Source organism: Macrobrachium nipponense, chromosome 5 (genome assembly GCF_015104395.2).
Source record: "Macrobrachium nipponense isolate FS-2020 chromosome 5, ASM1510439v2, whole genome shotgun sequence".
Classification (NCBI taxonomy): domain Eukaryota; kingdom Metazoa; phylum Arthropoda; class Malacostraca; order Decapoda; family Palaemonidae; genus Macrobrachium; species Macrobrachium nipponense.
The window spans coordinates 13,021,913-13,034,412 of NC_061107.1; the positions used below are offsets into that span (position 1 = coordinate 13,021,913).

At 36.6% G+C, this 12,500-nt stretch overlaps 1 protein-coding gene across 8 annotated transcripts in view; it reads right to left on the minus strand.

Moving 5' to 3' along the window:
* Positions 1 to 12,500, minus strand: part of LOC135215210 (Ig-like and fibronectin type-III domain-containing protein 1) — a 485,867-nt gene that overhangs the window by 88,309 nt on the left and 385,058 nt on the right. For all 8 annotated transcript variants that reach the window (XM_064249702.1, XM_064249709.1, XM_064249708.1 and 5 more), the window contains one exon: positions 4,018 to 4,074. In XM_064249702.1, coding sequence (XP_064105772.1) covers positions 4,018 to 4,074 — 57 coding nt within the window. The remainder of the gene's footprint in view (positions 1 to 4,017; positions 4,075 to 12,500) is intronic.

Sequence of the window (12,500 nt, forward strand, 5' to 3'; positions counted from 1 at the left end):
TGTCCTACCCAGGAATCACATTTACTTCAGATTTGTGTTAAGCTCACCTGCTGCATTTTTTTTTACCAGTTCAAGGAAAACAACTGCTAGGAATCAAGAGAAGCCGATGTTTTTTTTTTTAAAGGGTTTTTGTAAGAATCAGCTTACCAGTCATGTTATTAACATATTACTGTCATTACGTTTCATTCATTCATTCTTTGTTCATAATAATACACCAATCGAAAAATTTTCCCGAAGATACGATCCAGAACAAACAAACATACACACACACACACACACACACACACACACACACACACATATATATATATATATATATATATATATAGAGAGAGAGAGAGAGAGAGAGAGAGAGAGAGAGAGAGAGAGAGAGAGAGATCGTTGCAAGTGTGGTACTACTTGAGGAAACGTAATCAAACACAAGACATGTGTCCAAGCTGTCGATTCATGCCTAGAGTTAGCTTAACCTTTTAAGGAAGCTTCAGTTTATAAATTATGACCAGCATAACCTGCCACAACAAGGAGAGAGAGAGAGAGAGAGAGAGAGAGAGAGAGAGAGAGAGAGAGAGAGAGAGAGAGAGAGAGAGCTGCGATGACAACACCTACCTTCTGTCTAGTTTTCAGTAGCCAGTTTAAAGTTCTACAGCTCGACGCATTTTTCTTTATTCTAATCCGGTAGATTGAAATGCTAAATACGTATTTGCTTTCAGCTGTTTAAATGGAAATAAGATCATTTCAAAAATAACAGACACACAGTTTCCATTCAGAAATCACGTCCTAACATATATATCAAATATCATCCTCAATGAAAGAAACAACGACCAATCATTGTACAAATAATTGGGAAGATCAACATCAAGGGGTTCAAAGAAACCGGAGTTATCGTATACCTGGCAGCACCACACCCTTCTACCCAGAACGGTTATTCAAGTTTGAAACTGCAACCAGAACTTACATAAAAACAAAAGAAGAAGAAGAAGAAGAAAAAAAAGACATTTACCTTAAAGGAATAAGGCATAGTCGGTTAATTCATAATACAACTCTACTCAAAACGAATAGCAATTTCACAAAATTCTAATTTTTTAGGGGAAAACCAGAGTACCGAAACCGAGTTAAAACTGGTTTCAGGCTGCGTTTGCTTGGAGCAATTTGATTGTGAAACTGGGAAACTGTAACAGAATGAAATTCACTAATGTGGGGGGAGAAACTCGACTTCCTAAAAGGGAAACATACACTACAGCAAGTTGCTGGATACTGGATTTAAAGATAAAAGATGCTACCAATCAACAGGATTAGCCAACTTCTTTTCGAAGCTAACTAGGCCCATTACTAGAATTACAGGGATTATAACCAAACATTACATATAAAAGTTATAAAACATTATGTTTCAGAGAGTAAAAGTCGTTTCTTTGTGTTAGCAAAAACCTAGATTCCCTTTCGAGAGGATAATTCGTTCGGTAGCCAAAAGGTTAGTTTTTTGTCTCTGCCGAGCAGCCTCGAACTTGGTAAGCGCGTGTGTCCGTTCGTGCCTGGCATATCTCTCTCTCTCTCTCTCTCTCTCTCTCTCTCTCTCTCTCTCTTTACACAGACAGTCACCATACATTTTTCCATAAGCGAGGATGGATGCAGAAGGTGTTTAGACTTACAGTTCTCTGTAACTCGTGTGTGTGTGTGTGTGTGTGTGTGATTAGTAAGCAGTATTTCTTTTCGTGTTCCGTCTCAAGGTAGCACGACAGAAGGGAATTCATAACTTTGCACACTGTCACCTTAGAAGGAAGACTAGACTGTCGTATATCTGGGATAATAACATATAGTTCGGTAGGCTTTTTTTTTCGATATCAACTGACATACCCAAGGTCCTTCAAATTTAAAGAACCTTGGATATACCATACTTCGCCGAGGACACGAGACGACAATGTGTTGGGGGCAGGAGGCTAGGCTCACTCTGAGGAGTATTATCAGTATCATGAGAGAGACGGGGGAGGGGGGGGGGGGGGGAGGGGATGGGGGGGGGGGGCGGCGGCGGCTTCAAGAGCGGCGTTCAGGTGTTGGACAATGAAACGCAGTGGTCGAATGAAGGAAAATGGAAATGTGTATTTATCTGATTGGTTATTTATGCCAGCCCAAGAGGGCTTCGTAGGACCTGCCTTTGGCTCTAGGTCATCATTATTCATTTTTCTTAGACATCTTTTGACGTCATTAACGTATTGTCTTATATTCATTTATTTACTTATCTATTTATGGAATCTGTCAACTTATTTTTCCCTCTACTCTGATGTAACGTATAATTCAATATCTTTCTTCATAAATCCCCAACGATAGCATATATATATATATATATATATATATATATTATATATATATATATATATAATATATATATAATAGCATGCTATGGTTTGGAATTTATGAAGAAAGATATTTAATTATATATATATATATATATATATATATATATTATATATATTATATAATATATATATATATACACAGTATATACATATGTATATATTTATAATATATATAATATATATATATATATATGTGTGTGTGTGTGTGTGTGCGTACAGACACAAACACACCGTTAATGAACTAGAAGCTCTAATAACATTGACAATAACTCCCTTATTATTACTATTATTCAATCAAAATTATCATCATAAACATCTCTCAAAAAAAAATCAGTGTTGATTCAATTAACCTTTTTCAAAGGCCGAAAAAAAACTCATTACGGTCAAAGTCATTACGAGTTTCAGAGCCATTTCAGTCCAGAATTAACTTCCCATTTGGGTAATCAGGCAAATTTTCATTATTATAATTATATGAGTGTTTAATGTTCTGTAATGAATGATCTTCCCATTAAAACTGATTGCATTATACTTAGGTAATATTCGTTCGGACGTGCTGAGCTGACCATTCCAACGCATTGCGTAAATTTGAAGCATTTTCATATATATATATATATATATATATATAGATATATATATATATATATATATATATTAAATTATATATATATATATATATAAATATATATATATATATATATATATATATATATATATATATATATATATAAGCTACAAATGTCCTTTTATAATATCCAATTCGCTCTACCTACCACCGAATTAATATATTTTCATGTATGTTTAACCGAAGATGAATTTTTTAGTTAATAATTATAATACATACATACCAAAGTATGTATGTATTATATACATGTCTGAAGATCTTTGGTGAAAATATTTTGGACAATAGTGCAAAGTTCTCCTTCGTCTTGGAACCACTGAAAAATAAAATGCAATAACTAATTGCGTTTGTATCCGATTTCAATCTGAACCCTTGGATTAAGTGATGACCATTAGGCACAGTAATAGAAATTGGGTTGGAAAGCCTCTCAGGAATTTTTTTTTCGAGTTAAACAAAGTAGTTTTAAATGGGTGAAAGCAGAAGCAAGAAAATAACTCCAGAGCCTCACAATAGTGGGGTAAAAAAATTTTATTTTTGCATTTATTTTTGTGATTTACCTTCAAAACATTATTCAATATGCAATTTTTTTTGTCTAAAGCTCCCCATGGTCTCCAGAGCCTAGCAATAGTGGTGTAAAAGTGTTTTTTTTTATATTTACTTTTGTGATTTACCTACAAAACATTATTCACTTATGGCAATTTTGTTTTCAAAAGCTCCCCATGGTTCTGGGCCAAAAAACGAAAATCTCTTAATTAATTCATGGTTCTGGGCCAAGGAAATCTGTCTACAAAGTCACAGTTCTGGGCCAAGGAAATCTGTCTACAAAGTCACAGTTCTGGGCCAAGGAAATCTGTCTACAAAGTCACAGTTCTGGGTCAAGGAAATCTTTCTACAAAGTCACAGCTCTGGGACAAGGAAATCTGTCAGTAAATTCACGGTTCTTGGCTAAGGAAACCTGTCAACAAATTCACGGTTCTGGGCCCCAGGAAACTCTGTCTTTAATAGTTTTTAGCAAATCAAATCTGTCTACTGAGTCAAGATACTTACCTCGTGTTGGAGGTGGCAGAGACACACCCCTCACATCCCAGTCTTGACTGGAGCCACCTGAAAGAAATGATAAAAAAAACATTAATTATTCTCAATTTACCAGATTACTACTTACCAAAAATCTTAGGTTATCTCGTCTTATATTTTATCCTCTTTCTAAAATGTTAAACAGAGCTCATGAAATCATTAAAAGTTGAACAAAATTTCGGTAACAAAAATCAACGAAGAATATTACAGACAAACCATGTAAAGAAAACCTCAGAAAGAGAGAGAGAGAGAGAGAGAGAGAGAGAGAGAGAGAGAGAGAGAGAGAGAGAGGGGAACGATAATGACTGTGAAATGCTTCAAACCTATAAATCTTGGAAAAGTGACACTGATAACTGGAAAAATTTTAAAGCGTGTCATGATGAACAACTGACAGTGACGATGATAGGCTCTCTCTCTCTCTCTCTCTCTCTCTCTCTCTCTCTCTCTCTCTCTCTCTCTCTCATATCGGCAGTGTAGAACAAAAAAACTAGATTGCAAATGCATTTTATCTCCCACATCTTTTGCTTACTTTGTTGAAACAGTTGATGAGGGATGGAGCGATTATTTACGGAAGATATAAAATACTAAAAGACTCATTTATCGGAAGGATTCGGAGGACGGAGGAATTGTTGTCATTCATAAAATAAAAAAAAAAAAAATTATTCCTGAGAAAAAAAAAATAAAGATGGGCACAACAAATCATCGACTGTTTTGTCGTCAAAGTTAAGGTCACGATTCTCATGAAACACATTTTGATCGTGAACGTTAAATATCTTTTACGAGGAATATCTTTTTTATCTTATGCCAAGCCATTCTTCCTTTCGCTTTAGGCTGTCAAAGTTACGATTGTTAATTCGATATTACACAAAGAATGTTTCATGGATCTAACCAATGTGCGATACTGGCTAAGACGGAAGACAAAACCCATTAAACTGGATTGTAAGATCATAAAATTTTTCATAATAGGAAAGCGTGCGTTAAATCAGTACCATATGTCAATAAATATTAGGGAAACGATCATGACATTTATAAATTTTATTATACACTTAAACCACACCTAGAGAAGATATCTAGCAACAGGAAAATATATCTAGCAACTGATGCGTCTCCTGGGGTACCAAGCATATACGTATACATAGATGGTTCAGGCGCTAAATGTTCCAGTTAGTCAGTTCCAAAACTGTAAAGTATCTTTCTGAAACCATCTAACTGCAAAGCATTAAAAGTGAACAGGATACGAAAATAAGACACCCATCATCCAAACTCATTATTTTTTGGTCAACCATTCTAAGAATAGGCGTTGCTAGACACAGTTCAGTCAACCATTCTTTTATAATGACACTACAAAGTCATATAATAAAGCCACTCTTACATGAGAGGAAGAACTGACTATTCCAGGCTTCAGCAAAGCATATATTATTTACCAAATTATGAACCTAGCAAGACACTCTTCCAGTACAGCACTGGCTAGCAAGGCAAGCTTTCAGTACAGCACTGGCTAGTAAGGCAAGCCTCCAGTACAGAACTGGCTAGAGAAGCAAGCTTCCAGTACAGCACTGGCTAGCAAGGCAAGCTTCCAGTACAACAATGGCTAGCAAGGCAAGCTCCCAGTACAGCACTGGCTAGCAAGGCAAGCTTCCAGTACAGCACTGGCTAGCAAGGCAAGCTTCCAGAAACCATTAACTCGCTTTGCAAGCTTCCAAAACATCCAGGACTGGCTTTTCTAGCTTCCAAGGGCCATTAGCCCACCTTGATAGCTTACAATAAGTAGTTCACAGAAAACGATAATGCAAATGTCCTTTGAATATTCTAAAGTGATTATATGTCACAGGCACTGTAACAGCATGAAATTATGAAGTTATTCATTTTACGAAAGAGGAGACAGATTCACATACCGACAGACAAACGGAGAGACTTGTTATTACTAAATACCGCTAGGTATTATGAGTGATTAGCACTAATCACGCATGAAATTATAAAAATATACAAATTTCGGTGTGTTTATGGAAACCTAATTTCTGCATGTGTAAAAAAAAGAAAAAAGAAATGAAATGAGTTCTTCTAAAAAAATAAATAAAATAAAGCTGACTTAATTAGGCAGGATTTTAAGAAATAGCAGATAAGTGCAAGAGAAGACCAATTTGCCTTTGATTTAGAAGACAAATTTAAAGAAATATAATATAAACAAAGAATAGTCAGAATGACAACTGACCAAAAGGCAAAGCTGATCTCACCAGTGACCTCCTACAATAAGTCAACAATCTCATGTATACAGCTTTGCAAAAAGCCAATTGACCAACACGATAGTGTCAAAAGCACAGCATTAGTCAAATTAGACTCCACGCTCCCTACTCGGTCCGCAACCTGCACCCCACCCCCCACCCCAAACCCCCCTCACAAAAAAGAAAGAAAACAAAAACACACACACACACACACACACCAGCAGCAACATTCTCATAATAAACAAGCCAATTTAATCCCCTTAAGAGTTGAGATGTCTCGTTACATCAAATCTCTCATGACCGGATCATGATCACGCCGCACTGTGATGCAGTGTGGTGATATAATACATCATCATCATAATGCAGTGTGATGATTCATTATACACCAGGCCGCCACTCCACACTACCCAATCTTTGGCGCCGTGTTGTACGTGTATACTACACACAAATCCCGAATTACGTCGTGGAGTTTGGGTGGGGAGGGGTGGGGGCGGGGTTGAGGAAAAAAAAAAAGGGGGGGGGGGGCGTTGGCCGGCCAGTTAGCTTAGATCTATGTCCTTGATTCTTTGTCTGAGCATAGTGTCCTAATCAACTTCATCATTATTCGTTTTTTTTTTTTATTTCTTCTCTCTTCGAACTTTCCTCTTCTTCGCATGTATCCCTTATTTAATTTATTTTTTGTCTGGGACATATTTGCTCACAACGGAGACTTACGAGCTCTTATTCACTGCGAGAGTTTTTATCTCCATTTCCATTGCGTGCAACAGCTGTTTCTAAAAGTCCTCAGAAATATGCAATGACATTACTTTATGTGCACAGTGCTTCGAAAACACGAAGATGAGAGTTCATTTTTTTTACTTTTAAATACTTTCTTTCACATACGCATCCACACAGCATAATATATATATATATAGCTATATATATATATATATATATATATATATATATATATATATATATATATATATAATATATCATATATATATATATATATATATATATATATATATATATATATATATGTGTGTGGGAGAGATAGAGAGAGAGAGAGAGAGAGAGAGAGAGAAAGTTTAAGTTGCTGGTACGTTGAATGGTGAACAGATGGTAATAAATATACGAAATCTGCATATACAGATTAATAAAAATCATATGCCCCTCAGTACCTCCGTGGTAGCTGTCTAAAAAAATTATGTAGATATATATAAAGCCGATAAATAACGGAAAATCTTTATAAATAAAGGAATTACAATTGTCAAAAATAATCTCTGTGAAAGATAAGGAAAACGCTGAAAAAAAAAAAGATTTCCGAAAAGAAATAACAGGACAGAAAACTTTACAAGAAAAGTTTATGACATTTGAGTCTCCGTTTCACGTCTGCTGTCACGACTAAGAAGAGCTATATTTGAAATCTTGTGAAGAAGAAGAAGAAGAAGAAGAAGAAGAGCCAAGCTCATACCGTAACAACATCACATTAAAGCGATCTTCAACAGAGGGTAATATTATTGTCTGCACTTCACCAAACCAGTATTTGGTTGCGCGGTTTTACGACGCTGGAAATTGCTTCAACTTTTAACCCCTGACACAAAAGCACATCAGAATTTCCTCCTCGAGTTTTGTCTCCGCGAATAAAGCCGAGAGGGAAAAGTCGAGGACCCAAGTTGAAAGAAAGCGGCCAATTCAGGGAATTGGTCTGGTGTTTTATGAAACTGTTTGATGTTTTACGAAATTCGAAATTGGCTTGATTCTGCAGTCAGACAGAATCGAAATGTATCGAGAACGGAGATTGGTCGAGTTATTGAATGTTCCGCTCGTACGAACGATTACTTTCGCCCCCCCCCCCCCACCCCCCCCCCCCCCCCCACGCAGAAAAGTGGGTATAAGTCATAGCACCAAACACAAGTAAAAAAAAATGCATTCGAGTTTTATGTACATCGTATAATGCTACCTGAGCCGCGGGCAATGAAACTTTCTGCCCGGCCCGGTGTTGGCCTGTCCTACAGCGTTGCCAGATGTATGATCGAGGCTAACTTTAACCTAAAATAAAATAAAAACTACTGAGGCTAGAGGGCTGCAATCTGGTATGTTGGATGATTGGAGGGTGGATGATCAGCATACAAATTTGCAGCCCTCTAACCTCAGATCAGAGGGCAGACGGAAAAGTCGGAGGGATGAAGCCATCTCAATAGCTTGCTTTTATAGAAAACTAGAAATGAAATAAAATAAAAAAAAATGTTTGGGGGTGGGGGAACAGATAGGCCCAACTCTCGAAAGAAAGCACATTACACTAATACGGCAGAACAGTTATTCACTTTGCCACATTCAAGTTCTTGAAAATCAAACGGTTCACTCTATGGAATCTGAAAGGTTAAATATTCATTTTACGGATTCACTTGTTAAAGCGTTATGCTCCCTATCATTCTGCTAAAGGTACTGGGACACGAGGAATTGTTTACACATTTCACTTTTAAATATATTCTTTAGAACAAAAGCTATCATATGTCCACATTACAAAAATAATAGTGAAGGGGAACAAAGAAATAAAGGAACCAATGTCTTTCCTTTTGGTCCGTAATTGACTTTATTCAAGGGCAAGTAAATTGGAACGTTCCCAATTTACTTTCAAAAGGACGATATTTTCAGATGAAAGACCACGAAGCCGTTGAATATGTCAATTGAATAAGTCTTTTTTTTTCCGATCACAGAAACCTTTCAATTTATATAAACGCGAGTGTGAAAGCAGAAAAATACCGAAGAATTGGGAAAACGAATGTAAGTTAAATAAAAACAAAAGATAAAGTAATGCATAGGGAAGGCAACGATACGGTAAATTATACCAAAAAAAAAAAAATAAATAAATTAAAAAAAAAAAAAAGGATCTTAGGAAATACGTGATAACGATGGAAAAATAAAATTTGATTTATATAGATTTTTGGCCTTATGCCAACCACTGGGGCAACTAAGGCCAGTCAGCGCTGAAACGGAATTTAACAGTAAAAGGTTTGATAGGTGTTACAGGAGGAAAACCTGAGAGCAGTTGCACAATGAATCAATAGTTAGGAAAGGGCGGACAGTAAGATGGAAGAAAGAGAATGTGAACGGAGGTACAGTAAAAGGAATGAAAGTAGTTGCAGCTAGAGGACGAAGGGACGCTGCAAAGAACCTTAACGAATGTATACAGTGCACCGAATGAGGTGCACTGACGACACTACCCACCCCTAACGGATGGAAAAATAAGTGAAAAATAGAGGGACGGAAGAAAAGAGACATACAATAACAAACGACAATAACGAAGATAACGAATACAACGAAAGACACAATAAAATAATATGCAAACAACGACAAACGGAACATTAACCATACAATAAAAACAGGACATATAACAAATAACAAAGACGCTTAAAACAAAAACATAACTCTAAGCGAGAATATCGTGAAAAACAGATGCGCTAACAAAAGCGGAAGTACTGGGCTAATCCGAGCAAAATTCCGCTAATCCTATCTGATCAGCCGTCAAGGGGTAGGGGGTGGGGGCGGGGTGTTCACGGATTAGCGAATTGGCGTTTATGGACCGAGTTATCGAGACACTGACATGAATTAAGGATTACGAGGATTAACGCGACGGGGATTTTAGAAATGTGAAGGAGGAGCTTACTGGATATGGGGCCGGAGGATAAGGACCTTAACGGCGTCGTTAAACAGGAGCCAAAATCCTTTGTCGCAAAGGATGAAAGCTACATATGTAAATATATCTCAACAGGCTAAAGAGATACACTTCACTTATTGATATAATCCTAAGGTGAGATACAGATGGGGGAGATTAGTCATTTCGTTTACATTTATATATTGGAAACTATCCAAGATGAGAGAGAGAGAGAGAGAGAGAGAGAGAGAGAGAGAGAGAGAGAGAGAGAGAGAGTTATACCTTTAAAATGATCCCACCAACAAAAAATGAGATTGGCCTCTCTCTCTCTCTCTCTCTCTCTCTCTCTCTCTCTCTCTCTCTCTCTTTCAAGATTGCTATCTCATCATTTAATTGCAAAAAGCTACTTCGATTCTACAGCCAAATGACGTTATATTTTTGACATAAAACACGTAATTACAGAACACGGAATCCTTTCGCCTTAATTGGTAACAAATTTCACGTCCATTACAAAAAAAAAATCAGTACGTGACAAAAAAAAAAAAAAAAAAAAAAAAAAACGAGTAAAATATAAAGTTTTCTGTTTTATAGCAGCGGCCCCTGAAACTCAGCCATGGTCCGGTGGTGGCCTATGTTATGTACGATCATGGCTAACTTTAACCTTAAATAAAATAAAGAAACTACTGAGGCTAGAGGGCTGCAATTTGGTATGTTTGATGATTGTAGAGCGGATGATCAGCATAGCAATTTGCAGCCCGCTATCCTCAGTGGTTTTTAAGATCTGAGGGCGGACGGACAGACAGACAAAGCCTGCACAATAGTTTTATTTTACAGAAAACTAAAAATCAAGTACACGCTAGAGAATCGTTTAAAGGGAAAAACTGAACCGGGCTAATGACAGTTGTAGCGGCAATTGAATTCTTATAATTAGAAGCTGTTGGCGGAAAGAAGTAGCAAAAATGTAAATGAGTTGCTCGCCCATGGAGTGGCAATCTTCTTCGTAATGTGAAATAAAAAAAAATGTTAATTTTATTAAAATGTTGATACTGGTATAGTGAAATTTAACACACACATACACACTTACACTTATAAAATCATTTACGTGTTTCATTTCTCCTGTGGCAAAGATTGATATAAAATTACGTGTAGTGTTATTACACTTCTTCATCTTCTTCTTCTTTTTGTTCTCCTTTATCTACTGATACTCCTTCCCTTAACCAACCGACCATTAATCCAAGACCTCTCCTCCCCTTACAGGCGGGAACCACTCCTATCCCCCCCCAACCCTCCAACCCCCTTCCACCAATGCTATGGTTCACTTTACAAAGCCAATTCCAGGATTAACCTTACACCCAACGGCTTGCAACAAATTGAGAGACATTAGAGGGTTTGTGTTTATTTCATTTAAAAAAAGGAAGAAAAGACGCTAAATCAAAAGAGAAAATACCCAAAAGTGTTGAGAACTATTTTGTCACTTGGAAACTGGTACATGTGTACAGATGCAAATGTGTATATGCATGTGGCTACACATTCAAGTGTGTGTGTGTGTGTGTTTGTGTGTATGTGTAAATTCGAAGTAAAAGATATATATTACAACTACCTGCTTGAAATGGTTATGTGTGGGGTATTAAATGGCGAAAAAATTAGTGCAAGTTTTGCATTTGTTTGCATATTCGTGAAAAGATATACTATACTCGGTTTTTCTCCATCTGTCCACCCGCCTGTGGTGTTTGCGTATGGTAACACTGCGTCCCGGGCTTTAGATAGTTACATTCAGCTTAAATTCAACGAATAACATAATATCCTATTTCGAATATTAACGGTGTAATTCCATACAGTAAATTATTAAAACACTTTTTAGTCGCAAATGTACACCCAGATACCCTTTTATTTACCTAAAACTTACACATAGCTTAACTCTAAAGCCCGGGACGCAGTTTTACCATACGCAAACACCCCAGGTGGGTGGACAGATGGAAAAATATAGAGTATAAGAACGCTGATTTCGTCTCATTCATTGTGTGTTAAAGTGTGAACAAGTGAATTATATTTATGTGGCAACTGGCAAATACGCAAGAAAGATGAATGAAAAAAAAAAGATCATATATGGAACGGGTAACTTAAAAATCTTCCATGCATTCATAATTTCATATTCATAAATTTCAATGCAAACGGTGTAGCTTTATCGGGTTTTGACAGGAGGCGTCACTCTTTTGTTTATTAAAATGGTTTCGTACAAGAGATATGGTTGCAATTCCATCACCCCTTCAACATTTGTCACTACGGCTATGAAAATAACCTGTGGAATATATCAATTTGTCTATTTTTTCCAGCTGTGAAAAGCTGTGACGGGAAACCTGAACAATTGTTTTTAAGGCGGCAAAATTCAAAAGAATCATTCCCCTTTCATCAACAGTTATCACCACTAAATTTACTAACACTCTCTTCATGAAAATGCATAATAAGAATATTTTGTTGTTATCAGTAACGTGAGACCGAATACTTGGGATTCGTACTTATAAAAATAAATATGGACTTACAAATCTGCATGGCAATTTGGTAGTTATAAGAATAAAAGCGTCCAAAAATAAGTC